The 27,179-nt window shown below is 59.3% G+C and overlaps 1 protein-coding gene across 2 annotated transcripts in view; it reads left to right on the forward strand.

The window, feature by feature from the left end:
- Positions 1-15,527, forward strand: part of RBM19 (RNA binding motif protein 19) — a 60,175-nt gene extending 44,648 nt beyond the window's left edge. For both annotated transcript variants that reach the window (XM_035340649.1, XM_035340650.1), the window contains exons 23-25: positions 1,297-1,420; positions 7,834-7,958; positions 14,780-15,527. In XM_035340649.1, coding sequence (XP_035196540.1) covers positions 1,297-1,420; positions 7,834-7,925 — 216 coding nt within the window. In that variant the 3' untranslated portion in view covers positions 7,926-7,958; positions 14,780-15,527. The remainder of the gene's footprint in view (positions 1-1,296; positions 1,421-7,833; positions 7,959-14,779) is intronic.
- The last annotated feature ends 11,652 nt before the right edge of the window (positions 15,528-27,179 follow it).

Below are 27,179 nucleotides of genomic sequence, written 5' to 3' on the forward strand. Positions count from 1 at the left end.
AAAGCTGGTCCCTGGAAATGTGTTGTTTTTGAGATGTGCAATCTGTGGAAGTCAGAAGAGGGTAAAGGCACGGCCCGGAGCCCTCACCTAGCAGTCGGACTGGGAGGAGATGTGGCGAGCTGGTGAGAGCGCAGCTTTCATCCCGCGGGGAATTTCTGCTGCCTCCGTGGAGCAGCTGGGCACTGAAGCCCCCAGGGATGGGGTTCCGGGGTGGCCCTGACTGCCAAGGAGCAGTCCTGGGCACCCGAAGGTGCTTCCAGGAGGATTGGAGACGTGCCGTGCCATCTGGGGACAGCCTCGGCCATCCAGAGCCACTGCTGGGCGAGCCTCGCTTGGAGACTTCTTGGAGACTTTTGAGCCTTTGCCGTGTGTGCAGGGAAACCTTTTGCTTTCAGCGTTGACCCAAATCTGACGAGGCGCTCCAACCAAACCCCAAAAAGCAAGCAGTGGGGATGATGAACTCAACACGTTTCCTTTCGTTGTCAACAAAACCTTTGGAAAAGGCACTCATGCTGCTGCCCAAGCTCCTGCCCGTGGCGCTGGACACCCTCAGGACCTCCGTGGGACCGACTGGCCGTGGCTCCTCCAGCCTTACCCTTACATCAGCGCTGCTTTGGGGCCCTCCAGACGTGAGGACAGAGGGATGCCGTGTGCGGCCGTGGTTGTTCCACCGCTGCGAGTTCGCAGACCTGATGTATTTACCTGATCCTCGCTGAGGGTTTTCAAAGAGCATCCTGGGCTCCTTTGCTCGGCCCCGTGCCCAGCCACGTATCGCGATGCCTGGAGCACTTTGGGCCCCTGGGGATGAAAACATTTGACCTGTGGGTTTGTGTGTTGGTGGGACGGGCCCGATCCTGCCCAGACCTGAATTCCCTTGGAAGCCTGTAGGAAATGAGGACTGCGTTGAGTCAGTGTTGCCTGAGTGCTTCTGTGGGTTGCCTGCAGACACAGCCTGTGAGCACAGCTCATCGCCCCGTGTTCCTGGCTCAGGTGTGGTCCCGGGGTGCTGCAGGGCTGCAGCCAGCCTTGAGCTGCTCCAGGTGCTGGCTCCCAGCCCGCTCCCCTGCGAGCAGCAGGAATCACGACGGGTACTTGCTCTTCTGCGAGGATGTGGGAGATAAATGATGGAGTCACAGCCAGTGATGGAGATGAATCCTGCCCCGTCAGAGCCAAGTGCTCAAAGCAGGATGTCCTGTGGTGGCCTTTTAGATTCAGGGCCGAGGGAGGGACACCTTTGTTTTTTCCTCATGCAAGCCTGCTTTTATTTCTTTTTTTTTCCCCTCCTTTAATCTGCAGAAAGCCTTCAACGCCCTGTGCCACAGCACGCATTTGTATGGCCGGAGGCTGGTCTTGGAGTGGGCAGACACGGAGGAGAGCACGGTGGAGGCCCTGAGACGGAAAACAGCAGACCATTTCCACGGTAACGTAGCAGCATCCTTCTGGCCCGGCGACGCAGCTCTCGGCTGGCACCGGCCCATCTGGCACACGCCACTGCTCCGCGCCGGCCCTTTCCCCGCCGCGCCGGGGCTGCCAGATGGATGCTGGAGCCCGGCGGTGCCAACGCAGGGGGTCTCGCCCAGCAGAGGTGGGCACGGCCCACCGAGGAGGCTGTGCCGGAGGAAATCTCTGCTGCAGGAGAGGAGCTGGAGGTGGCGGAGGGCTGGGAGGGCTGCACGGGGGGAAGCAGGAGGGATCTGGGCAGGATGCTTTGTCTGACAGCTCTCCCTGTGCATGTGAGGCTGTTAACTCCCCGCGTGCTGGCAGCGCTGTGCCAGCTGAAATGCTTTTGCTCTGCCTGCCTCGCGCCCGAGGGTGCTCCATAGGTGGGGACAGGCTGCGAGGGCAGGGGACCCTTGGTGGCACCGTGAGCGCAGCGTGCTGCGCAGAGATAACCCCGTCGGCTTCCCAGCAAGGGCTGGGTCTAACAGACGGGCACCTGGGAGGGGAGGGGAGTCCCTCCAAGGATGGGAACCCAGTTCAAAAGGACAAATAATTTGACTGTGGGTTGAGATCCGGAGAGTGCCGTTTGGATCAGGTGCCTGAGAATGACAGCTCGGCAGATAACAGCCCCGCGGGCTCCTATTGACAGCCATCGACAGGCACAAATGCATTGCTTGGCAAATATTTATGTAGGAAGGGCTCCCCTGGGCTGGAGGACTGAGCTGGAGATCGATGCTCTTCCTCCTGCATCCCCTGCAGCATCCCTTCCCCGCCTCCCCTCTCCGTCATGCCCATGGCTGGGGGGTGGCAGGAGCAGCTCTGGGGCTGCTTCTTGCCATGCGCCGAGGTGGAAAAGCAGCGAGCCTCGCTCGCTGAGCGAGCCCAGCTCCAGCAGGACCCGGTGACACGATGGTGACGGGGTGTGCGTGGTGCTGAGTCTTAGGGACGGGCTGGGAAAGAGGCGGCTGGGCAGGGGAAGGGACGAGGGGGGTGCGATGGGGCCAGGAGTGGAGCAAAGGGGCACGTGGTGAGCTGGAAGGGCTGGGGGCTGCAGGCTGAGCTCCAGCACGGCGCTGAAAAGGAGACCTGAAGGAGCACAGCGGTGTCCAGCCCTGTGAAATACCCTGCACGTAGGGCTGGGAGGCAGAGGGGCAGATGGGCACTGCTGGAAGGGGATGGATGTGCCCCCCCCAGAACCCAGCCCAGAGCGGGTGCACGTCCACAGCAACGTGAATCTCCGTCCTGGGGGATAGGGGAGCAGGTGTGATGCTCTGTGCACCCCTTTTGTATGGGGGATCTCCTTCTGCCCTTGTTCCTCTGCTCTGGGCGGGGGGAATGGGCTTGGCTTTGCTGTCAGGGCAGACTGGCAGCAGATGCTGGCTGCTGCTGGCGAGCTCTGCCGCCTACCCCAGGCTCAGCTCGCGTCCTCGGTTCTGTTTTCGGCGCCCCGACCCCCCTGCCTGGTGCCTTCCTGGCCGAGGCGGGGATGCAGAGCGTGGTAGGAGGAGGTTCTTCGCCTCCCAGGGGGGCTGCAGCCTCGGAGGGAGCTGCAGTGGCTCCGGGGGCTTGGATGGAAAACAGGAGCGAGGTTATTGCCGCCCGTCTTCAGGGGCTGGAAATAGGATTGAGGACGGCAGGCAGCTCTGCTCTCCAACCCTTCTCAAGGGGAGAGAGAGAGAGAGAAATAATATCCAGTGACTTCAGCCCTGCCTTGCACACACAGACACGTCTCCGCTGTGAGCTGCTGGTGGCTAATCCTGGCGCGGAGGGGGATGTGCCAGCAGCAGATCTCCAGGACAAAGCCCCTGCGGGGCGGGCACGAGAGCCGCCTGGCACCGGCTGCGGGGCGCAGCTCCTCCCTGCGTGCCTGCGGGGATTTTCGTCCTGCGGGTGCCAGTCTGGGGACTGCCCTCTCCTGATGGCGAGGCCGGTTGGTCTTGAGGTTTCTGCAATCGGCGCTCGGTGGCCCCGAGGACAGGAGGGAGCCGTGCCCTGCCCTGGGTGTGCAGAAGGTGATAGGTGATAGGGACAAAAGCTGCAGCTGCCTTTGCTTGCAGCCACCGTGGGGATGCCCGTTCGCATCCCCGCTGCCTCCCCACCGGAGCTGGAGGCTGATTTTCCCGAGCAGAACCCAGGGTGAGGAGCACACCCGACATTACTGCCCGGCCATCCAAGTCTGGGGAGCAGGACGTGCAGGCAGATGCCTTCAAAAGGCAGAGTGCAGTGGCAGGGGTGAGCTTTACCCCACCATCCAACTGCTTTATTCCTTGCTCCATGCCCCAAACGTCATTGTGGTATTGAGCATCTCCATCCCGCTATTTTTGTCTCCCCTCTGAAAGCCTTTTGTGGTCCTTTTGGACCTTTGGACCTCCAACACCACAAACCACGGTGCTGCTGGGAGCTGCTGGCCTTGCTGCCGGGGTGTCGCGTGTTTCTATCGTCACCTTGGCAGTGCCATGCCAGCCACACAGGGTGACACGTGGGCTCTGCTGCTCCCACCTCTTTTTCCCAGTTATCCCACAGAAATGAAAGCCACCAGGGAGACTTTTCACCTACAGAAGAGGTGAATCAGGACAAAGAGCGCTGATACTCCCCATCTGACACCAATTTCAGGACACATTTCTTCCAAGTTCTACGCCGCCGCAAGTATTTTGAAAAGCCCCTCCTTTTCCTTCTTCCTTTTCCTTTTCCTCGGTGCCGTTTTGGTTTGCTGTGGGCGCCGCAGCGATGCGCAGGAGCTTCCAAAGTTAGGTTTGGCTTGACCATGGAACACCTCGCTCCTTCTCATCGCGTGGGTCTCGCTGCCAGCGCAGCAGATTTGTTCATCCCAGCTCCGAAGGAGCAGGCTGACCTTTCAGGCTGGTGCCTCGAGCTGCAGCAGCCCAAACCCCCCACCCAGCAGCTCCCCCGTCAGCCCTGCCGTTTGTAGCTCAGCAACAAAACGCTTCCTGGGCTGCGAGAGACGGAGCATCTTCCGTGTCCCGCCGCCGACTTCTCTCTGCTGCGATTCTGCACCTGATTTCTAGGCACCACTTACACAGATGCAGCTTCTCGGGTCGCAATTTGCCGCTCTGTGTTGGGTCAAAGCGAGGTGTGGGCTCCTTTCCCATTTTGTGCGGTTTTCAGGTCATTCTTCATGGCTCCTTCTGTGCCTCTGTAATGTTCCGGGAGGAAGCGAGGCCCCCGCTGCCAGCAGTGGGGTCGGTGATGCTGCCGGATGCGATCCCGCCGCCCGACCCCGATCACTTCTCCTGCCTCCGAGCTCAGCAGCAAAGAGCTTAAATCATTTTCTCGTTCCTGAGCACACCTCCTCTTTAGCCTCACACAGGAGGGACTTAGACCGGGAGGGAAACCCCCCCTTGGGTTCTTTGGGGTTTAATGGCACCCCACAACGCCTCGTTAACGCAGGAGCTGCTGCCCAGAGGTGGCTGCGGAGCCCACGAGGGTGGCAGGGAGGGCTGGGTGCTGCTGTGCATAAAGGGACGTGGCAGCAGTGAGGTGGGGGTGGAAGTTACGGGAAGGTTGGTCGGTTTTGGGGCTGCTATTCCAGCCCGTCCCATGAAGCAGGACCGTGGCAAGCCCTGCATTGGGCTGGCTGCACCAATCCTGCCGCCGGCAGCCTCGTTTTGCCCTCATTTTGCGGGGGGCTGATCCCCAGGGCCCGTTGTGCCAATCCCCTTGGGACAGCAGGGCGCACGGGCATCATAAAACCCTTAAAAACCACGGGGAGGGACGGATCCCCTCTGTGCCTTGCACACCTCGGCTAGCTCTGGGGTCCCCTCCAGACCCCCAGCACCCACTTCCCAACCTCCTGCCTCCCCGGGTCACCTACAGCCCTCGGATCCACGCCGATCCCCCCTCTCCTTGTTTTTTCCCCCCCCTTTCACCACGTGCCGGCCGTGGGGCGCCGGCTGCAGCTGCAGCCACGAGCTCCAGCCCGGGGAAACGGCGGCGAGCGAGGCGGCGCCGCCTCTCTCCCGGGAGCCCGCGCTCCGTGCAGGGAAGGTACGTGCTCCCAATCCAGCTAAATTGCTATCGACTTGTGTTCTCTGCGCTCCGCAAACATTTCGCTCAGCCGTCACCAGCGGGGCTGGTGGTCTCCTGCCAGGGCTAACTTGGGAAGCCAGCTGTGCCGGGCCGTTTTTTCCTGCTCTTTCCCATCGATCAAAGAATTAAATTGACAGATGGGGAATTTTGCGCCAAGCGCAAAGGGAAAAAGGGGAAGGGACGGCTTGGTTTTTTCTCGGAGGGATGGGGCGGGCGGTGAAACGGGGGGAGCTGCCTCTTGTTTGGGGTGGGAGAGGGCGAGGAAGAGGAGGGCAGCGAGGCAGGAGCGGGCACCCCCTGTCCCCTTGGGGTTTTGCAGGGGGAAGCCCAGGAGGCTTGTGGGGAAAGCCCTGCTCTGTACTTGGCCTGGCCCTGCGGGGTGAAAGGGAAGGGAATGGGAAAGGGAAAGGAAGGGAAGGGGCTTCCCCAACCCCACAACCTTTCCCCCATTGCCCCTCCTCCGCCCCGGCCCCCCGAAGCGCCTCCTTTTTCCTTCCGGCCACGCTCCCACCCTCACCTCCCATCCTTTTGGGCTCCCTTTGTGTTTCCTTTTTTTCCTCCTTTCTTTTTTTTATATATTTTTTTTACAGAGCATCTGTAACTAATGCAAACACATGCCGTAGCCAGAGAGTAAAACCCTGCAGGATTAGCGTGGCATCCGCAACCCTGCCACGTTCTAATCCCGTGGTAATCCCCCTCCCGGCCCACCCCCGCCGGCTTTGGCTATTGTTTAAAGGAAGCAAATGGGATCGTTAGCGGGCAAACCTTAACCAGCTTGGAGCAGCAGAACGGAAGTCGAACCAATTCGCTTCCCCACCCTCCTGGGTTTTGTTGGATTTTTGGTTTATTTTCCTTTTCTCCTCCCCGTTAGGCAGGCGCTGGGTCGCTCTCGGGGCTCCCCGGTGCTGGGGAGGGGGCACTGGGGTCGGGGTTGTCCCCATGCTGCTTGTGGATCCGATGGGTTCGGGTGCTGTGGTCGGGGGGATCCGCGGTCTTGTTGGCTTGGGGTGGGTTTGGGGGTAGGAGCAGCTCTGATCCCAAACCTAGAGCCGTCCAACCTCTTCCCATGCTCGTGCTCTCCTAATAAACCCGTACAGTTTGCCTGGGGTGCGATGGGGGCAGTGAACAGACCCTACAAGGGGCATTTGGGGTCCGCTGTGGAAGGGCTGCCGGGGGGGGGGGGGGCACAAACCCAAACCTGCCACGGATTTGGGGAATTCGCACCTAACCCTGTTCGCCTCCTAACCCTAAGCATGAGGACGGCCAGGGGAGCAGGAGCCTGGAGGGCAGAGTAAAGGGTAGGGTCGACAGCGGGGTCTGCGTCTTCCTCCGGCCTCGACCATCCCATTTTTGTGTCTTTGGGCATCTCAGCGGGGCAGAGCCAAGCGCCTCGGGTCTGGGGGGGGTGCAACCGGCGCCCCGTTCCCCTGCCCGTCCCCGCAGCCCCCGGCGGGGAGCGAGGCGGGCTCTGGCGCTCTGTCAAGGAATTAATTGAAAAATAAAAATCATTAGATGGGAACTCCAGAAATGCAAAACTGTTCCGAGCTGGGGGGGGATGGGGGGAGAGGCAGAGGAGGGGGATGTGAGCTTTTGTCAGGTTAATTTCTTCTGTATTGATGTTTTGTGACATTTACTTGTTGTTTATCTCCCGCAGCAGCTGTAATACTAAAAGAAAATGCACAGCTTGTTCCATTTATTTATTTTACACCTTTTCTTCAGTCCTATGGTATGTTTGTTTGTTTGAGAAACCCAGCGAGGCTTTTGATGTCTGAAAGCAGGATTTAAACAGCTGTTCTCCATGTGCTTCTCGCGAGCGAGAGCCGCTGGCTGGGGAGCGCGGGGGGAGCGGGGGCTGCGCGGCGGCTCCTGCCGTGCCGCGGGGGCATTTCTTGCCCGGAGGAAACAAGGCAGTCCCCGGCCTCCCCGGCACAGGGGACAAATGGCTTTGGCGCCACGGGGGCTGGCAGCCCCCCGGGGGGGGTTGGGACCCGCTGCGGTGACGGTGGCGGGGTGCGGAGCGGAGATGTCCCTTCCCCGGGGAAGGGTGTGCGTGGCGGTGTCCGTGCGTCCGCGTCCCGCCGTGCGTCTGGGGGCTCCTGCGAGCACTCTCGGGTGTGGAGGGGGTGATTTGGGCTCCGTGGGAAGGGTTTCGGCATCGCTGGCCTCCAGCAAAAGGCTTTGGAGGAAAGGTGCAGGAGGTGTGGGGATTTACTGCGTGGTGCCATGCTGCCAGGGGCAGCTGGGGAGATGGAAACGGCGGCACCGGGGGATGAGGAGGGCTGGAGCTGGTGGTGGTCGTGCGTGGGCCTGGCTTGTGATCCTTGCCTTTCTGTTTCCTCTCCCCAGGCTCCCCGAAGAAGAGGAAACGCTCGGAGGTTTTGGGTGAAATCCTGGAGCAGCTGGAAGAGGAGGAGAGCAACAAAGACGAGGCCATCTAGCCGGCCATCGGCAGCTGCCTGCCATCCGCCCAGGTGGGTACGGGGCACAGCCGGCCCTGCAGGGCAAAACGCCTTGGGTGGAGGTGCCAGGAGGAGGAGAAGGCTCCTGGGAGCATCCAGGGACGTGCTCCTGGGGTACGGCTCAGATCTGTGCTCAGTTCGGGCTCCAAGTGGAAGTGAGAGCACGCACATTTCGGTGCGCTGCCCGGCTTGTTGCCGTTCCCTCGAGGGAAGCCAGCCGAGGTGCGAGTGGTCCCTCGCTCTGCGTGGGGCAGAGCAGGTGGGCTGCTCCTCCTTGGCTCGCCACGTGAGATGGGCACGGGGGGAAAACAGCCAAAGCAGTTCCCCAACTCCCTTTGAGACCCCTGGGCAGATCCTGCTGGGGTCGGGAGAGTCGGGAGGGCTCCGGTTTTAAGGGTGCCGCTCGAGCCGGGTGCCAAACGCGTGGCGGTGACCGGGGACTCGGCGCTGTCCCCGTGCTCGCCCACATGTGCCTGCGTGCGTGACGCACATCGCTGCCGCCGAGGCCGTTTTCCTCCTTTTCCTCCTGGCACTATCTGCCTGTTGCTGCGAGGCGGTACCGATACGCCCAGCAGTGGGATGCCCACAACCCCACCTATTACCGGGCTTTGTTAAATCCACGGCACCGCTGTCTCCTGACTAGCGAGCGCATCTGGGCCCGGAGCTGACCAATAACCCTGCTAATGCGTCCTCCTTCCCGGGCCGCCTCGTGCCGTGGGCGCAGGCCCAGCACCGGGGCCCTCCCGATGAAAGGGAAGGTGCTCGCGCGACCGCAGGAGTAAAACGAGCTGGGTTTAATAGCTGCCTGCCTCACACGGTGCGTCTGCAGTCAGTGCCGGGGCCTGGAGATAACGTTTGTTCTGTGGAGCAGCTCTGATTTAAGGATGCCTCCGCACGGACGTGCTGCCAGCACCTTCTCGAGACGCCAGGCGGAGGAAGGAGGGGACGGAGCAGCACCGGCGCTGCTTGGAGGCACGGCGAGCCTGGCCTTTTGGGCACGTCCTGCCTGCCCTGCTCTCCCCCAGCCGCTTGCCAACGCTTTGGGATGGTGTCTGCAAACCTCCCCCAGCTGGGCTCCTGGAGCCGGCGCTCCCTGCTTGAGAGCTCTGCTGCTTCCCAGCCCCAAAATGCACCTTCCCAGCCCCAAACACTGCCCCTTTTCTGGGGAAACTGAGGCACACCACGTGGTGGAGCAGTGTTAGGGAAGGGGCTGTTGGCTGAAATGGCCGTACGCTCGACGTGGAGTGAGGGAATCTTGTTTCTTTGTTTTTTACCTTTTTTTTTTTTGCCCAGCGTTCCTGGCGGGGGTCCTGGGGTGGCACCAGGGGGAAGCGAGGCCGGCACCAAAGCCGCGTGCCTCGGGGTGAGTCTCCGATCAGCTCAGAGCAGGGGCTCTGCGTCTCTGGACAAGAATCAGGTCAGCTGATGGGGAAGGATGGGAGGCGCACAGCACCGCCAGAAAACCATCCCAAGATCCATGGGAAAAAATGCTTCGAGGGAAAAGAAAAAAATACATAAATCTTGATAGGTACAAGAGCGGGGCAGCAGGATCAGACAGAAGGATGGCTCGGCACCCTGCAGGAGGGAGGAACAAATGTGCCCAGCTGGCCCGGGCTGCCCCCAGGATGGAGGAACCGAGCAGGTCCCTTCCTACGTGTGTCCCCCAGCCCTCCATTAAAGCAGAGCTTCGCAGGGTTGCAGGTTCGGGTTGGATTTTCCTGTGCTGTTTTTTTTTTTTTTTCCCTCTTTTTCCTCCCCTCATTGTCTTTTGTGGCGGGGCAGGTTTCTTGCTGAGCGTCTCTGAGGTCTGCAGCAGCGCCGAAAAGGATTAGCGCAAGCAGAGCATGTAGGCTTTAGAGAACAGAGCAGAGTTTGGTTTCAACATCTAATTCAATTTGTTCTGCCGAGATTGAAATATGAAATGGTTGCCAGTCAAACGTTCAGAGGGGGAGGAGGGAGGAGAGGAAAGAGAGGGAGCCTGCTCAAATTTAAATTTTAATGAAAATTAATTTAACCCTTTGATACGTTTTCAAACGCCTTATTGCCGTGGCCGGGACCGGGCTGGAGGACGTTGGCGAGGGGCTTTTTCCGTACCTTCAAACGTAATGAAGATTTTCTTTCTCCCTTAATGATACTTATCTCGCTGAGCAGTTTGACACTGGTTAATTTTTCAGGCAATTTGGTATCGAGGAAATCTGTTTGATGTGTGCGGGGGGGGGGGGGGGGTGTATGTGTACAGATATCTGCCCGCGCGTTAATTAGGAAAGTGCTGATCGCAGCTCCGGAGAACGGTTTGAGTTAATTCCCACTCCGCGAGCAGAGGCTCGGCTTCGTGGTTACGTAGGAAGAATCCCACGTCCCGCACCCTAAAATGACAGCGGCTTTAACGGGAATTCTCCGAGAACGAGCGTATTTCTGTTAACTGACTTGAATTAAACCGAAAGCCAAAGTAGGTCTGCGCAGAATTCATCACTCCCCACTGCCTTTTTTTTGGGGGGGGGGATCCGAAATAATCCTAACGATAAAATCACGCAAACTCTGTAACTGCCCGCGTAGTTACGGGAAATGGTCTCCCCCTGCTCCTTAGCTCCTTTGGAACTGGACGAGGATGCTATTCAAACGCAGCCTGTTTGCTGAACCGCAGGGCTTTGATGGAAAGCTGGCTTTTCTTCGCTGCTGCCTGCTGGCAGAGGCCTCGGGGGCTGTCAGCTCCCTGCAGATTACCACAGAGAACCCCAGAGTGTCCGGGCAGGGCTGCGTGCTGCTCGTCCCCATTCCCAGGAGGGCACGGGAGCCCCGCGCCCGCATCCAGGTGGTTTCCTTCCTGCTTCCCAGCTCTCCTCCTCTCCTTAGTCCCGCGCCGCCTTTGCAAAAACCTTCCCCAAAGGCTGGCTGACGGAGCGGGGCTCCGGGACTCGTCGCAGGAGGACAAGCAGCACGTCTCCCCGCCGCACGTTTGCCAGCCCTGGGAAGAGCTCGGCTCTCCTGCGCCCTGCTTGCCGTCGCGAGCCCCTCTTGCTGCGTGCTGGCACGGCAGCAGCAACGCTCCCAGCTTGGCTGCCTGCTCGCCCCGCGCGCTGTCTGCGTGCGCTGGAGGTTGGCTTGCTGAGCAAAACGTGGCAGGGAGCACGCAGTAAAGGTTTGGGCTCTGCAAAACCCACTTTGGCTGCTGCTTCTTCAAGCAGAAGCAGTGCTGGGGCAGAGCTGCTGCCTGCGCGGTGCTTTCAGACCTCCCCTCGCTGCCTTGGTTTCCCCATTGCAGAGCTCCAGCTGGAGGCAGCTCCCCGCTGGGCGTGCAGGTGTGCTGCAAACTTTGCTACGTGGCAGCCGGGGCTTGCTTTTGTTCAGCCCCTGATTTTCCTGCCTCCTTCCATGGGCGATTGCAAACCTCTTTTCCCCTTCCTGCAGCCGGCACTCAAATACTTGCACCATGCCCACGGGCTCTGCCGCCACCCAGGTGGTTCCTGGTACCTGGCCCCCGTTGGAGGGGACAGCAGCAAGCCCAAATTGCTGTTGGAAAGCTTCTCATGGATGCTGGTGGAGATTTGCTGGGATGTGGGGAGCGTGGGTTTCTCTCCTTAATGTTAAGCACCTCTGCACCTTGTCCTGGGTCTCGCTGCTCTTTGCCCGGTACCACCGTGTTCCCGACCAAGCCAGTGTTCAAAAAAAGGGGGCAGCGAGGAGCCCTGCCCAGCTCTCCTTCCTCCGGAGTGCGCTGCTGCGTGACACGGACACGCTGCCTCCTGTTTTCCCTAAATATATGCATCTGAGAGGGAGAGAAATCGCATGGCAGGGCTTGAGATTCCAGACTTATCCATTCATGAATAATAATCAGGCTCAGTAATTCACAGTAAATGGGTATCCAAATTGGCTAATAAGGGAGGCTTTCACCCCAAACTGGAGCTAGGAAGAGAGGCAGAGAGAATATCAACAAACGTTGGCTGAGGCATATGTGTGCGCAATGTGACCGGAATCGGTGAGATATGCAAAGCAGCCGGCGCAGGAGCGCGAGGCTCCGTCAGCGGGGTGCGGGAGCAGCCAGGAGAGGGAGAGCCCCAGGAGGGGCAGGCACCCCAAATCCCCTAAAGCTGGCTCTTGGTGGCCAGTGTCATCCCGTGGGACACTTGGCACCCTGGTCTCGTGCAGGAGCACGGTCCCGCAGAGACCCCAGCGTGCCACGGTGCATAGTTCGTGCCACTTAGGATCAGGGCGCAATTAGGATCAGGGCGCAATTAGGATCAGGGCTCTATCGTGGCCCCAGGACCTTGCTGGTCAGTTTTCTCCTCTGCAGCCTCTCGCCGTGGTCAGGCTTTGCCTCCCACCCTGCTGCTGGACCCAGGGCTCTCAGAGAACGGGGTCAGTCCCTTCTCCCACCTTTGCCTTTTTGCAGAGAGGGGCAGAGCTGGGCACGGAGCGAGGAGCAGCATGCTCACAGCATCCCGATGCACGCGAGTTCCTTTTCCAAAGGAAAATTCCTTTTCTGAAGCGCTCGCCAGCCCCCTCGTGCAGCAGGACACCGGCTCCGGGGTTGTGCCACTGCTTTTTGGCCTTTTTGTCTTCGTTGCTGTGCACGTTTGGGATCTGCTCCACCTCCAGCGGCCCTGGACAGCGGCGACTGCCCTGTCCCCACTCACCCAGCGCAGTCGGTCGAGGTGGGGGTTGTTTCCTATAAAGCATCGGGGCTCCACAAGAAAAACCTGCGCTGGGCTTTATGGCTCCTGGTGCTGAAAACGAAGGGAACCACTGACAAAGAAGGAAAACAGAGAAATTGTGGCATTAAGATGGAGAAAGAATATCGAGAAGCACCTCCGCAGCTCTCTGGGCGCCTCGGTCCATAATTAGTGCTATTTAAGTCTGCATAATAGAGTCTCGAAACCCAGCCGCTGCCTGGTTAGGGGCAGGATGCCCCTCCGAGGCCCGGCTGCTGGCAGGCAGTGTTTTGCAGCTGCTAAATGACTTTTTAAATTGAGGAGAAACCCACAGCCACTTTTACAGGCCCCTCAGCTCGCTTATATAGGGCAGCACGATGGCTGGAGCGCACCGCGCTGCCGCTTGGCTGAGTTACCAGGTATTGTGGTCCCAACGTCCTACAGCAAGGAACGGCGACGGGCTCAAACCAAACCACAGAAACTCTTCCCCAAGGCAATTTTCCCCCTTGCCACCTGTGCCATGCCCCTCCTGCATCCCTCCAGCCCTTTCCTCCAGCTTAAACCTCCCCTCGAGGTCCGAAACCAGAGGTGGGATTTCGCAGGTGGAACGAGGACATCCTCATAACCCATGTGAGATGGAGAGAAATTTGTGCTCTTGCCTCTGGAGCGACCGAAAACCCAAGTGTCCTGGCTCTCTTAGGGGGATTTTTTTGGAGCTGGTGAAGCCTGGCCTCAATTAGCATCGCGGAACAGCCCTGAGGCTGTCTCCCACCAGGCTTCAGGCTGGTAAATCCCTGCTTTGCAGAGGTTCCATGTGCTGGGATGACACCAGGGCTGATCCTGGGCTCGGCCGGGGTTTTTGGGGCAGGAGGGGTGCTGTGCTTGGGAGACGGGGCCCTGCTTTGGGGCAGTTGGCTCTCAAAGAGCCTGCGACTCCAGGCAATCGCAGCCAGTCCTTGGCAAACCTCAGTGGTGTCGGGGCTCACACAGATCGAGCCAAAATTCCCCCAAAAGGGCAGGGGACCGGCCCCGTGGGATCGGCCGTGTGGAGCCTTCATGGCAGGGCAGTGAGCTCTGGTGGCACCTTGGGCAGAACATAATTTTGCATTTTGTGGCCTGGTTTCTCACCGATGGAGTGGAAATCCCGTTAATTTCTCCTCTCCCCGAGGCTCCAGGCAGCTCAACCCGCAGCGGGTCCCGGTCCCCAGCACGGGAGCAGCCAGGTTTGGGACAACCCCGCTGGGGTCTGAATTAACCCAGCCAGTTTGGGCAGAGCCAGGCGAGGGGCAGACATCGGGGTGGCAGGAAGGCAGAGCCCATCCTGTAGGCAATTTTAAGCACAGGTCAGCAGGACGGATTAACAACACCCATTTCTCAAATTCCACTCACTTTCCCCAGCAGGATGGCTGGGATGGATGCGCCGGCGCGATGTGATCGGGGCAGCTGCCTCGCTTGGTAACCAAAAACCAGGGCAAGCACTCCTCCTACTAGAAACCGACCCCAAAAAACGAAAAGTGGGAAGTTTTTTGGGGGGAAAATCAATATATATAGCCTCTGTGTTTCCGCTGCTGTGCCTTGAGTCCCTCGCAAGAGGCAGCGAGTGCGGCTGCGAGGCGCGGGGTGGCTGCAGGCAGGGGCGTTGGACTTCGTTAGGATGCAGCCCTTAGATCCCCGCTTTCCCTCTGATGGCTGAGTGTGATTGACACTTACAAATTACCCAGCCAAAAGTGTCGAGTCTTTGACCCCTGAGTAACATCTTTGGCAAGCCTGAGATTTGCCAGCATTTTGTCATCTAATTACTACAAATCCCTTGAAAATTCGCTGCCTGGTGAATTTTTAATGCGGGACAATTTCAATGTGATGCAGCGCCCAGATGGGCACGCGCGCGTGCTCCTTCCGTCTGCCCCCCCCTTGCCTCTCCTCGTTCCCTTTCTTCTTTCTCTCCTTTATTTTTCCAGCTCCCTCCCCCAGCCCTTTTGCTTACCTCCTTCTGCCTGGCAGCATCGGCACGCGTGGCTCCTGCCCTCCCCGGGCTCTGCATCCTGGGGCTGGGCACCTGCATCCCCCCCAAACTCTCCTGTTCCCGTCCCCATCCGTGTAAATCAAACTCGAGACGCGGTCTCCGTCTCGCCAGGGGTGACGGGTAGCTGCTGCACGCCATTCATTTTATTTCCCTCTTCCCAGGGCACTCGCTGATGGATGGAGAGGGAGAAAACCACGGGATTTTCGGCGGCGAGCACACCTGTTGCCAGCTGAGCCTGCTCATCCCGCGAAGCAGAGGGCTGGTTTACACGTCTCAGCTCTCAACCTTTTAAACAGACCTCGAATTCGGAGCGGGAGGACGAGTTTGTGCCCCAGGATCTCGTCTGAAACCAGCAGCAGGTACGGGGCAGCAGCGTGACCCTCCCAGAGCAGCACATTTTTTGGCACAGCACCCTGGGGACACGGACGCTTGGCGCAAGGTCCCCCGCCAGCCCTAAAAGACTGCAGCAGAATTTGCTCTTAATCTTGGAAGCAGATTGCGATTTGTACATTAAAAGCCACGCGTGTATTCTTAAAGAGTTTTCCAAAACTGACCGAAGCTGGGGTTTGTTTGGATTTGGTTTTGAATCCGTGCTCCCCGCAGCCCGGCGGTTATTTCAGCCCGATAGGGAGATAAGCATATTTTAGGAGCGAGGCCTGGGGTTTGCCGCATTCAGCTTTGTGCCTGTGTCATTTCTGTCCCTGCTCTTAGGCAATTGCCTCCCGTCTCTCCCTGCCTTGCTTTCAAAGGGAAAGAGGCTTTGCTTTTCAACCAGGGTACCGCTTTACATATGTACGCAGCTGATAAAGTATTTTCACTTCGCCCCTTTCCCCTCTGGGAATCGCTGTCTTACGGCAAAACTGTTTTGTCTGACAAGGACTGCAACAGATTACACGTGTTGGCTGCAAACACTGGGCCTTTTTTTTTTTTTTTTCCTTTTTGAGAACCGCATACCTTAAAAAAAAAAAAAAATCCCTACAAAACCTCCCGGTCTCTCCAGCGCCACGGTGAGCTCTGCCTTCTGCCTGGTCTCCCCAAGAGCGAGGTACGAGCCCAGCATCCTGGGACTGGTGGCACAGCAGCTCTCCGGGACACGTCCTGGTTGCTCTTCTCACGTGCCCAAACCCAAAGTGCCACCGATGTCACTCATCGCCTGGTCTGGCCAGGAATTTTGGCTGCAGTTTGGGTTGGGATTTCCCGGGACCCCTCAGCATCAGAGTGACGATGCCCTCGTGCTGCTGAGGACCAAGCACTGAGATTCACAGAAATATTTGCTAGTAATTCCTTAGGAATTACTGTTTTCTGTGTCAGCATTAGCCCCCGTGCCATAAAATCACTTTGCCAGCTTCGGTGTCGCCTGGTGGGCACCCAGCCCTGGTCGTTGCTGTCCCCGGCGCTGCACTCCCTGCTGCCAGGTACTGGGGGCAGGTCCAGCGGTGGTGCCGTGTTCAGGCGTTGTACACCGGGGCTGAGATGTGCCTGAATTTCAGAGGGAGAAAAATCAGGACTTGGTGCAGTGTTGCGGAGGGCACCCAAGGCTGGAGGTGCCTCAGGATGGCGTGGAGGCGAGGAGCTGTTGTGCGTGCACGTCCGTCACCGGCTGATCGAGGCAGTGCCGCGCGTGCTTTAAAGGGAAAAGAGGAAATGTTTGCAACGTGCGTGAATAATTACAAAGGGTGCGTCCCTGGGAGGCAGCTCAGAAGGAAGCTGGCCTCCCGGAGGGGTCTGAGCTGGGTGGTGACATCCGAGGTAGGGAACCTGGACGAGCGCGGGTACCGCAGGGGAATGCGACCTGCGGGAGGCGTGAGGCTAAGGCGCAGGGTTCAGTTTATCCACGAACAAGCCGAAACCAAAGTACATCCTCCTGCGCTTCATTTTGTGTGTCACGGAGGAGCCAAAGCCACAGCAGGTGGGGGACAGCTCTGCCCACGCCACTGCTGCTGGGCTCCTCCAGCCTGCCATCAGAGGTGAAATGCTGATTGAGCAGGGTTCAGAAGCAGCTCCAGTTGTCACCAGTGGCCCAGGGATGCTTAAGCCAAGGGAGAAATTGTGTTTGTCCCAGGTGTTGATGCTCTCGCCAGGTACGGGGCCAGGGGGCTGCTTCTGGGGGAGAAGATCCCACAAACCAGTGTGATACCGGGGCGAGGACCCAGCTTTGGGCACCCTGGCAGTACTCAAAACCAGTGATCCCCGGTCAAAGCTTCACACCCAAAGGCACCCAGAAGTGACGGGAAGCATAACCTGCCCTTTTACCCCCCACTCACCTTCCTCCCCCCCCCCCCATTTCACAGCATCGCACGTGAAATCCCACTGAAGCAACAGGTCAAGGTCCGGGGAATACTTGGCTTCCCCCGAGTAGTTGGTGGAGATAATTAACTCTGTGCTCCCTTGGCTGAAACTCGGCGTGGCTGCACTGAACGAAGGGAGCCCGAGGCGTGCGGCATCGGTGGGGAATAGACGGGGGAGAACAACAGACAGAAAACAGGCAGAAGGAGCTGGTGGGGAGCAAATACTGCTCGTGGTGGCAGCCCAGCTCGGGGCTGCGCTGACTGGCGCGCCCAGCATCTAGCACAGGAGCCAGGGCAGCTTTCTGTGGGCTTCTCGTCGGGCTCTGCAGACCCCTTGAAAGCCTTTGGGCAGGGGAAGGAGAGGAGTTCAGCCAGCGTTGGGCGAAGCTCCACCAGATCCTGGTGCATCGCTCGCTTCAGGGTGACTCGGCTTCTTTCACCCAGTTCCTCTTTCTCAGAGAGCCAGATCTGATCCTGAGATGCTCCTCGAGCCGCAGGGGCTCTGCAGGGTCTCATCCAGTGCTGGTTCCTGAGCGCTGTGGGCATTCAGCCCAGGACCTGCCCCCCTGCCACCCCCACAGGGTCCCCCTGGGAGGTTTCGAAGTCGTCAGCACGAGGACAGCAGTTTGTAAAACAGCAAAGCTGGTAAGACCCACTGCTACTGCACAGCTGGCAGCTGAGCTCCACGTGCTCTGGCACTGGGGGGATCCATCCTTCTGGCTGTGCTGGGCAGTCATTCCCCGCTCCCTGCCTCAGTTTCCCCTCCCAAGCTCTTTGGAGGAGGCTCCGCCATGCGCAAACACTTGGGATCCTTGCCAGGAGATCCCTGTGGCTTCAGCCTCCTGCAGGGGAGGGCATTCATGGAAAATCTGAAACTCGGGGGGTTACAGCCTTTAAAAAGGAGCAAGGGGGAAAGGGTAGCGACCGCTGTGTGCTGTCCCTGCCCTGGCTCTGGGCATCACTTCTGGTCGAGGTGTTTTATCCCGACAGAGGCCCTTTGGAGAACATTTAGATTCAGCAAGCTGTAGCTCCTTCTGGATGATTCACAGCTCACAAAGAAGCTGCTGCGCAGCACCCAGGGCTCCTCTGAACCCATCTCGGTCCGAAACCCTCCCCTCGTGCCCTTGCCCTTGGTGCCCTGCTCCAGCAGGACACCTCCAGGTCTGCCCCCGCCACGGGAAGGCCAGCGGGATCCCCGCAGCCGGCACAACGGGGACGAGCAGCCCCACTTCCCATCCCTGCACCGACAGGGAGAGGGAGGGAGAGAGAAAAAACGGGAGGGAAAGGACATGTCAAATCAATCATATTTAAACAAAAGCCGCGTCGGCCCAAGGGCCCTTTTAAAAGCTGCTTATTTAATTAAAAGTCCCATTTTCCATATTTATGGCCCTTATTCAGTTAAATATTAACCGCCTGGGCCAGCGCTGGTTTATTCTTTGGGAAGAGGCGGTGTCGGGAGTTCATTAGGGGTTTATCAGGCAGCCGGGGAGCCCGGCAGATGGATGGACACAGGACAGCGCACGCGGGGATGGCACCGCCACCGGCCCGGCTCGTCGGGGCCACCCCGTGTCACCTTCCCAGCCACCGTGCTTAGGGCAGGATGCAGGGAAATGGGGGAAAAATAAGGGATTTGGGACTGTTGGGCCAAATCTTGTGCCCTGGGTGGGGACTCTCCTGGGGAGTATTTCCTGGGCTCACAGAGATTTAAAGGTGATGAAGATCTCAGAGCTGCTGGCAGATGGGCTGAGGAGCTCAGCACCAGGGGCAGGCAGGGACAGCATGCATGGTCCCATCCCAACCATCCCGCACAGCTTACCCCCCGGTGGCCCTGAGCAGTGGCAGAGCAGTCACAAAAGCACCCTCATTTTGTCCCCAGCTTCTTAGGGCACCAAACCCTTCCTGCAGCTGTAAAACCAGCACCGTCTCCAGCCAGGACCAAATTCCCAGCAGCTCAGCCAGTTGTCCCTGATGGCACGTGAAAGCCACGGCTATGTTGGACCCAGCTCGGCTGGGTTTGGACAGCTTAGAGCCAAACCTCATTAGAGGCTCATCAGCCAACCGTGGTTTCAATTATTGGCCTCTGGGAGCTGGAGGCAAGAGTTAGGACCTCTGTGCAGGTGGAGGTGGGCCTCCGTGGGATGCACAGCATGGAGAAGGGCCAAAAAAGCATAGCTGGCTCAAAGAGTTGGCAGGGCTTGCAGAAAAAGTGGGGGAAAGGGAGGCTGAAGCTTATAGAGGCTCTTCTTGGGCTGGGTTTGTTGGGTTGGGTTGGGTTGGGTTGGGTTGGGTTGAGCTGAGTTGGGTTGGGTTGAGCTGGGTTGGGTTGGGTTGAGCTGGGTTGGGTTGGGTTGCGTTGGGTTGGGTTGTTGGTGCCCCAGGGAGCCATTAGCAGATTGCAGTTAATTGTCTCTTGTGTGTGCCAGCAGGTGCCCTCAGGAACCCTTGGGACGGCTCCAGGAGATTGGGGCTCACCTGGGCACACCCAGGAGCTCGGTGCGAGCCCCTCTGGGTGGCTTTTAGGGCATCCTCGTGCATCCCCAAGGTGCCCCGGTGGGCCGGGTACCACTGTGCCGATGCAGGGATCCAGCTGGGGGGTGAAGGGAGCATCTCCCCTTCCACCCCAACACCAAACGAGCCCTCCTCTTCTTCTCCAGCAGCAAGAAAACGAGAGCGGGCCGCGCAGCGGGAGTCCGAAGGGGACCCGGTGTCGGCGGGGCGGGCAGGGCGAGTAATGAAACGGAGCCGGCGATTTTCTCCGGGGACAGCGGGCGAGGAGGGGGAAGGCTGGCGCGAGCCGCGGGGACGGCGGCGGGAGAGGCAGAGACACCGGGTTATCAGAGAAGTGTGAAGACAATAATGCAATCTGACATTTCTGAAATGAGACCCCCCGGTTGCCCTGGCAACGGCTCACGTGGGAGCAGTTCCCGGGAGACGGCTCCGAGATGTACCATAAATGATGTTTGATTAGAATTTAAATCATTTAGGCGGAGAGAAGATAGGCCTTTTGTCAGCGAGGGGACCCGTGGGGGTCAGGCGGCTCCGAGCGCGGGGTGGCCGGGGGGGGGACACGCTGCCTTCGGCCTCACCCTCCCCACCAGGCGCTCGAGGCCGAAGCACCCACGGTCTGTGTGTGTGTGTGTGTGTGTGATGGGAGGAAGAGGATGCCTTCGTGTCCTGGGAACAGAGCTGGCATCTCAGCAGTGATTCCAATTTTTTTGGTGGTTTTCTTTCATTTTTTTCCCCAGCTGGTGCGAAGCCACCGGGTCCCTACCGTGGCTTGTGCAGAGGTAGCAAATGTGCTCTCTAATTAAGATAATAACACTCAAAAATCAGCTCTCCCTCCCCAGAAGTTTTCCCCGGGACCAGGGGATGCTGCATGCCGCTACCCGGAGAGGAGCATCGTTCCTCGGAGGGACGGAGCCGGGTGGCTCTGGGGACAGCTGTGGATCCACGCACGGCCCCGGTAGGCTCTCCGGCACCCAGCCCTCTTCGGGACCCCGCACAGCTGTAGGGTGGGCACTTCCCTGCCCCGTGAGGTGTGCGGTGAAATCCCCTTTGCTGGACCGAGCCGTGCGCGGGGCGAAACGCCTCGCCTGGCTCCGGGGGTCGGCAGATTTCACGCTTGGAGCGACCGCGATGGAGACGGGGCCGGCGGCTGCGGTTTGTGCTGCTGCCACGCCAGAGCCGCTGCTGCGGGGTTCATTGGGTGAGGTCCCGATGCGCTGGGAAGGAAAGGCAGGGATTGCTCAGCTCGGGCACGAGGGCTTGGCTTTAAGCAAGCTCCTGCAGCTCAAAGGCTCTCGGCCCTGGGGGGCACTGCTCAGCGCGCCCCTGCCTTGCCCAGCCAGCCCCGAGGGTAGGTTCAACACACCCGGACCTTCTTCTGAGGTCCTGGGGGTGCGCGGGGACGGCCACCACTAAACCAGGAGGCATCCCAGGGCCGCCTCCCTGGAGAACGCTGCTGCGCTGCCTTGCTACCTGCCTGCAGGAGGTGCTTCGGTCACCTTCAGCGGGGACTTGCGGAAGGACGGGGGCTCGCTCGAGTGTGCAAGGGTCTACGCCTGGCCGAGATGCCTCACGAGCTCATCTCCCCGTTCAGCTGAGGGAGGCAGGGCTGGAAAGGCACCAGCTGGGCAGGACGGGGAATTACGGGGCCCAGGAAGCTCTTGGCAGCAGCACGACCAAGGTGGACAAGGGGGTTAAGTCACAGCAGTGGCCAAAGGGGAGCAATCCAGGCATTTTTCCCCAAACTGAGCAGCCCCAGCTGGAGGAGCCACTTGTCCTCTCCAGTCCTAAAAGCCCTTGGGCTGTGGCCCGAGGTGGGGTAAGGCAGAAAAGCTGCTGCTCTCCGTGCTGCCAGGGGAGCCAGGCTTCGTGCAGCCTTTCCTCTCGGAGCTGCTTTGCCCTTCAATGCCGTGGTTTAGGCTCAGCAAATCTTCAGCGCCTGCTTTTCAACTTCCAGAAAATGCCGTCAGATCATGAAATTAGAGCTAAACTAATAAGTCTCAACAAATATTAATCTAATGAATTTAGCTTCTTTCTGTTTGTGGACTGGCAATGAGGGAATCGCAGCGTTCTCACATGTATTAATTATTTGAATGTATTCAACAAACCTTTCCTGCCTGTTTCAACCGTGTGCCTCGGCCGTGAGTATTCCAGCTCCAAGTTTTGTCTCTTGGTTGTGATCACTGGAAACTGAGCGACAGTCGCCCGTCGGCTTGTGCTAGGAATTCAGCCGAGAGGAGCTCCGGGTCGTGCATGCCAAGCGTGACTTCTGCCGGTGGCTTTGCGTCTTCGGAAACATCCCTGGGTTTGTGCTTGTGAGCCCGGGTAGTGGGACGGGGCCGGGCTGGGACCACGGGAAGCCTGGGCAGCCTTCTGGTGGCTCTGCTTCTGCAGACAAAACCTGGCCTGGAAGCTGGGCGCTCTGCAAGGTCCCACGGGACGCGATGGGGGATGAGGTGACGGGTGCCACCCCGGCTGGGTCTCCTCTCTCCATCCCATCCCTCGGGCAGCGCGCACAGGCGGCTTCGTTCCTCCAGTGGTGCCCAAGGAAAAGCCTCCACGGAGGCAGGGGAGGCCGTGAGAGCTCCGGGGACCCAGCTGCGGTGCCGATGGCGACATCCCGTTAATTGGCACACACCAAAAGCGCAGGACCAGGCTTGCCATCATCAGCCATCCCCCAGGAGGGCGTCCCACGGCTCCAGCCGGCTCTCCGAACCCCGTGGTGGAGCTGCCCGCGGAGGAGCTGCCGTCGCGGTGCTCAGGAACCCCCCTCCTGCCCGCCGGGCTGGTCTGAGCATGCCGGAGGAAGGGGGCTCGGCGGACGTGTTGCTTTTCAAATTAGCACTGAATTGATTTGGGTTGGGAAGCAGCAGCCGGGGCTCCAGCACTGCCGCACGGGAACGAGGATGGGTCCAGAACGGAGACGGAAAGCTGAAGGCATTGCTGCCGAGGCACGTGATTTTTTGGCAAACATTAAGGAGCTGCTTCAGCACTTCTGGGGATCGGTTTTATCTCCTTTTAGGTCTCCAGTTCGCTGCTTAACCCCCCTGCCCGGTCCCCTCGCCCTGCCCCTGGCACCCCTCCTTGCCTCATCTGTAAAATGGGCGCGTGCCGAAAGCGCTGCGTTCGTCCTTCAGCTGGTGTGTGCGGCTCCCAGTGACGCTGCTTGCTGCAGGGAGAGCTTCCTCCAGAGGGAAAACAACGGTGCAGGGAGAAGTCAGCGGCTTCGTTTTCATGCTAAACCTCCTGAATCGAGCAGGGGGAGCTGCAACCTCCGGCGCTGTGATGGGAACAGGACGGGTGGCAGCAGGATGGCGTGGCACCGGCGGCATAAGGGTGGTGCAGCACCCCGGGCGTCAAGGTGGGGATCCCCCAGCCCTCGTCCAAAACGTGCCCAAGACCTCAGCCTCCTGCCCAGGGCTGGCCTCACTCCTGCGGTGACCTCCCCAGCAGGAGGCCCGGCCATCCTCCCCCTTTGTTCTGCTCCTGGCAGCCGCAGAAATGACTGATGGAGCGGGGAGGGCCACGGAGGAATGCTGCGGGGTGGGTTTGTGGGTTCGTGGAGCTCCTCTGCTCCCCTGCCTCCCCCTTTCCCTCGTCGTTCCCCCTTGACCTTCAACAGCCTTGCCTGGAGGCCGCCTGCTCCTTCCTCTCCCTTCTCCCAGGGACACACGGCGTGGTGCTGGGGGGAGAGGATGGAGGAACCGGGCACCTTGCAAAAAGAGCTCACGTTTGCACAGCAGCCTTGCAGCTCGGAGGGTTAAATCCCCTCGTTCCTCCAGGGGAGGCCAGGAGCTGGCTCTGCGGTGGCTCCAGCAGCGGTGACCTTTGGGGACGCTGCCAGGTTTGCGTGCATCCCCACACCTTGCTGGGGGGCACACCAAGCACCGATGTCTCCAGTGGGCTCTGCCAAAAAAATCACCCGGGGGCCACGGTGCCAGGCACCGATCCTGCTCCCTGCCTCCACCAGGAGTGATGGGGGGACCGTAAGCCCCCCTCCTTCCTTCCCAGCCCTTGTTTTGCCTCCGTTCTCGTCTCCTCCCCGCGCACACCATTCGAGTGGCTCTTGGCTGCTGATTTCCTCCGATGGCATCAGGCTACAAGTGGCTGCGCGGTTTAAATGAGCACCACCGGGCTTTTTTCTTCTTTTCCTCGCCTTCGCTCTGGAAAGGGGGATCTCCGCTCCGCTCTGCCTCCCGAGGGAGGGTGCTGGCCCTCCTCCCGTCCCTCTGCCCCCTTCGAGCCCAGCGACCCAAACTCTGCCAACCGAGATGGACACGGAACACATTTTGGGGAAAAAGGGATGGGGTTTGATATGGGATGGGGTCTTTGTCCGTGTAGTACCAGCCCCATGGGGCGCACCCTGTTCTCTCCCCCTCCAACGACCCCAAGCCGGCACCTCACAGCCGCCCTAGGGGTGACGGTGGGGTGCAGCTGGGCTCCTCCGAGCTCATTCCTCACCGGGGGCATCCCACAGCTGGCTCCTGCCGCCCCTAAAAGCCCTTTTCTTGGGGCCTCGAGACCGGGGAAAAGCAACAAGGCGCGGTCAGTCCCCGCGTCTGGAAACCCCCTAGTTGGGCGCTGAGGTACTGTGCAGCGTTGCTCCCAAAACCCTGTGCATCCAGCCCCTGTCTAATGTTTTTTTTCCCCCCTTTTGCCCCAAAAAAGCCGTCAGCGATGCCCCAGCGGCAGGACGTGAACACCCTCAAAATTCGGCTCCGCACCCCCGGCAGGATCCGTCCCCGTCTCCCCTCCCTCCTCCCTCACAGCTGCTTTCTCCTTCTGCTCCTGCTCCCCTCTCGCTCCCTCCACTCTGCCTCAGAGACACACATAACTCTCCCGTGAAATATATACAGTGTAAATATATAAAAAGCCGGCGTTTGCCTGCTGCTTATGTATTCATGAAATAGTAAATAAATTTTATGGGATAATGTGAAGGCTGCCAGGGAGCAGGAGGATGAAAACTAACCCCTAATGAGGCTCCGTGTCAGCTCGGCACACGCGGGATCGATCTGCCGCTTCCATTTAGCGCCCGAGCACGGGGGTGCAGGAGGCGCTTCCTCGGCCACCGCCGCGGCACGGGGACACGGGGACACGGGGACACGGGGACATGGGGACAGGGAGGGCGTGGGTGGGGGTCCTGCAGGGGCTGTGCGGCTCAGCGCCCGATGTGGGAGGGGGAGAACGGGCAGGGTGCCTGGGGAGGGATGCAGGGGGCGAAGGGGGTGCAGGAAAGGATGCAGGGTTGTAGGGGAGGGATGCGGGGAGGGATGCGGGGGAAAATGCAGGCTTGTAGGGGAGAGACGCAGAGATGGATGCAGGCTTGTATGGGCAGGATGCAGTAATGGATGCAGGCTTGTAGGGGAGGAATGCTGGAAAGGATGAAGGCTTGTATGGCAAGGATGCAGGGATAGATGCAGGCTTTTATGGGAAGAATACAGGCTCGGGAGAAATTGCAGGGAGGAATGCAGGCTTGCATGTGACCCATGGAGGCTTATATGGGAAGGATGTAGGGATAGATGCAGGCTTGTATGGGAAAGATGCAGGGAGGGATGCAGGACTGCATGGGAGGGTTGCAGGGAATGATGCAGGGAGGGATGCAGGCTTCCATGGGAAAGGCGCTGCAGGCGTTGACAGGCTGCTGTGCTCAGTGAGGATCTTTTCCTTTACCAGCCGGAGGAGGGCTGGGGGTGCCAGGGCTGGTGGGGGGGCTGCAGAGGTGGGGGCAGGCAGGTGACAGCCAAGCACCTGCTGGGCTCCGGCCCTGCCGCTGGTTTTGGCAGCGCAGGAGGGATCCCTGCCCCCTTGGAGCTGCCCCCTTGGCAAAAAGCAGCTCCCGAGCCTTGCTGCCACCCCTGCTCCTTCCCCTGAGACCACCAGAGAAAGGGCTGAGCGGGGCTGGGTCTCCTTCTGCACCTCCTCAGAGGCCACCAAGAGCTGTCACCCCCTTGTACAGCGGTTCGAAGGCTCCGTTAGCCCACCCCAAGAGTCCCTCAAGCAGGACCCCCTCACCCTGTCCTCTCCCTGCGCACCCGCTGCCAACCCTGGCCGGGAAAACCCCACAAGGGAGCCGTGCTCTGCCCCGAGGGGCTGGGGCTGTCCCTCCTGCCCTCAGCCTTCCCAGGCAGCAGCTCAATCCCATCACTGCTTGTCCCAAGTAAACACAGGGAGCGTTATTCCCTTCCTCCCCTGCAGCAGGTTGTGCGTTCGGAGGCATCGACCTCCCCGTTTGGGGTAATTTTCGGCGATATTTGAACACGGCATGGAAAAACACAGCAAAGCTGGCGGGGTACGGGGGGGATACAGGTCCCACGCGCAATGCTGGGTGCTGAAGCTGGTGGGGATTCCACGCCGGGTGGGTTTCCTGACAAAAAATTAAAATTAAACAGAGTCACATCAATCGAGATGCCGATTTCACCAGCGCGTTGGAGAGCTGGCGATGCCGTTGTGCCGGGTGGCGTCGAGCGTCTTGCCTCCGTCATCGCCTGCCACGAGATGATGGAACAACGCACGTGATGGAGGAACAGCAGCTGAGATGAAGTCCAAATCCCGTGGTTACCAAATCCCGTGGTTATTGCCTCAGATGTTCCCTTTCCACCAGGCACCGGTGCGGGCAGGTGCCCCGTCCCCCCGTGCCCACCCATGGGTGCTGTGCCCGGGGCCACCGCAGCCCCCCCGGCTCAGCAGCTCCCCCTCCTCCCCCCTCGCATTCTTTTTTATGGAGGGAATGAGATGGAGAAGTAAAAATTATTAACCCCGAGGTCAGCACTGGCTGCCTCATTCCTCTCTAGCTTCAAGCACTTTCTCCCTCATCTGTTTCACAGACAGCGATGTTCGGCTCAACACATTTGCATATACTTATTGCTTTTTTTTTTTTTAGTCTTTATCTATTTATTTATTTTTAAAGAGACAGAGCCGTGCTTCCCTCCTGTTTTTTTTATTTTTTCCCCTCCTGCGAGCTGTAACCAACTGCCAGGCTGGGGATTTGCGCTCCCTCCTTCAGCAGCGCCGGCCGAGCGAGGCAGGGGCGCGCCGGCCTCGCCGTCTCTTCCTTCCCCTCGATGTCGCCGCTGATTTCTGGGGTCCCTGCAGGGCACCCCGCTGCCGTAGCCACACAGGTTTTGGTGCAAGCCGCCCCGATGCTCCCACGCACCAGGCATCCGAAGCCATCACCGGCAAAGCCGTGCCGTCGTTTGGGCACGGAGCGCGTTGCGACGGGCCAGGAGCGTTTTGTCTCCAGGGACTGACCGCAGCCAAGGCTTTCCTCTGCCACCCGGCCTTGAAAAGCACTAAAAAAAATTAAAAATAAAAAATGGAGCGTGGTCTATCTGAAGCTGAGCATCTCCAAAAATCACTCGCAGATATTCATAATGGTCCGGCAGCTATTAGAGGCGCGAGGAAGAGGGAAAGGGAAGGAAATGAACGCCGGGCGAGAGGAGAAAATTCATAGCCCCGCCGATACGCCATGATAAATAATTATGAGTTATTAATTTTAAATTACATCTTTAATGCGTTGCATGATTTTAATTCCCACCGCAGTATTAATATAGGGGCCGTGGCTTTGATTAATTCGAAGCGGAACAGAAAGGTGTCGATTCCCGGGGCCGCCGGGGAGGGCTTGGCCATGGGGTGCTGGGTGGGGAGCACCCAGAGGTGGGGCCGGGAGCACCCAGAGGTGGGGGACAAGCCCTGGGGACGGTGACAGCAGCGTGTTTTGGTGCTGTTTTATTTTTTAGGGGGGAAACCAAGTTGGGTGAGCATCACGGTG

Source organism: Oxyura jamaicensis, chromosome 15, assembly GCF_011077185.1.
Source record: "Oxyura jamaicensis isolate SHBP4307 breed ruddy duck chromosome 15, BPBGC_Ojam_1.0, whole genome shotgun sequence".
Lineage (NCBI taxonomy): Eukaryota > Metazoa > Chordata > Aves > Anseriformes > Anatidae > Oxyura > Oxyura jamaicensis.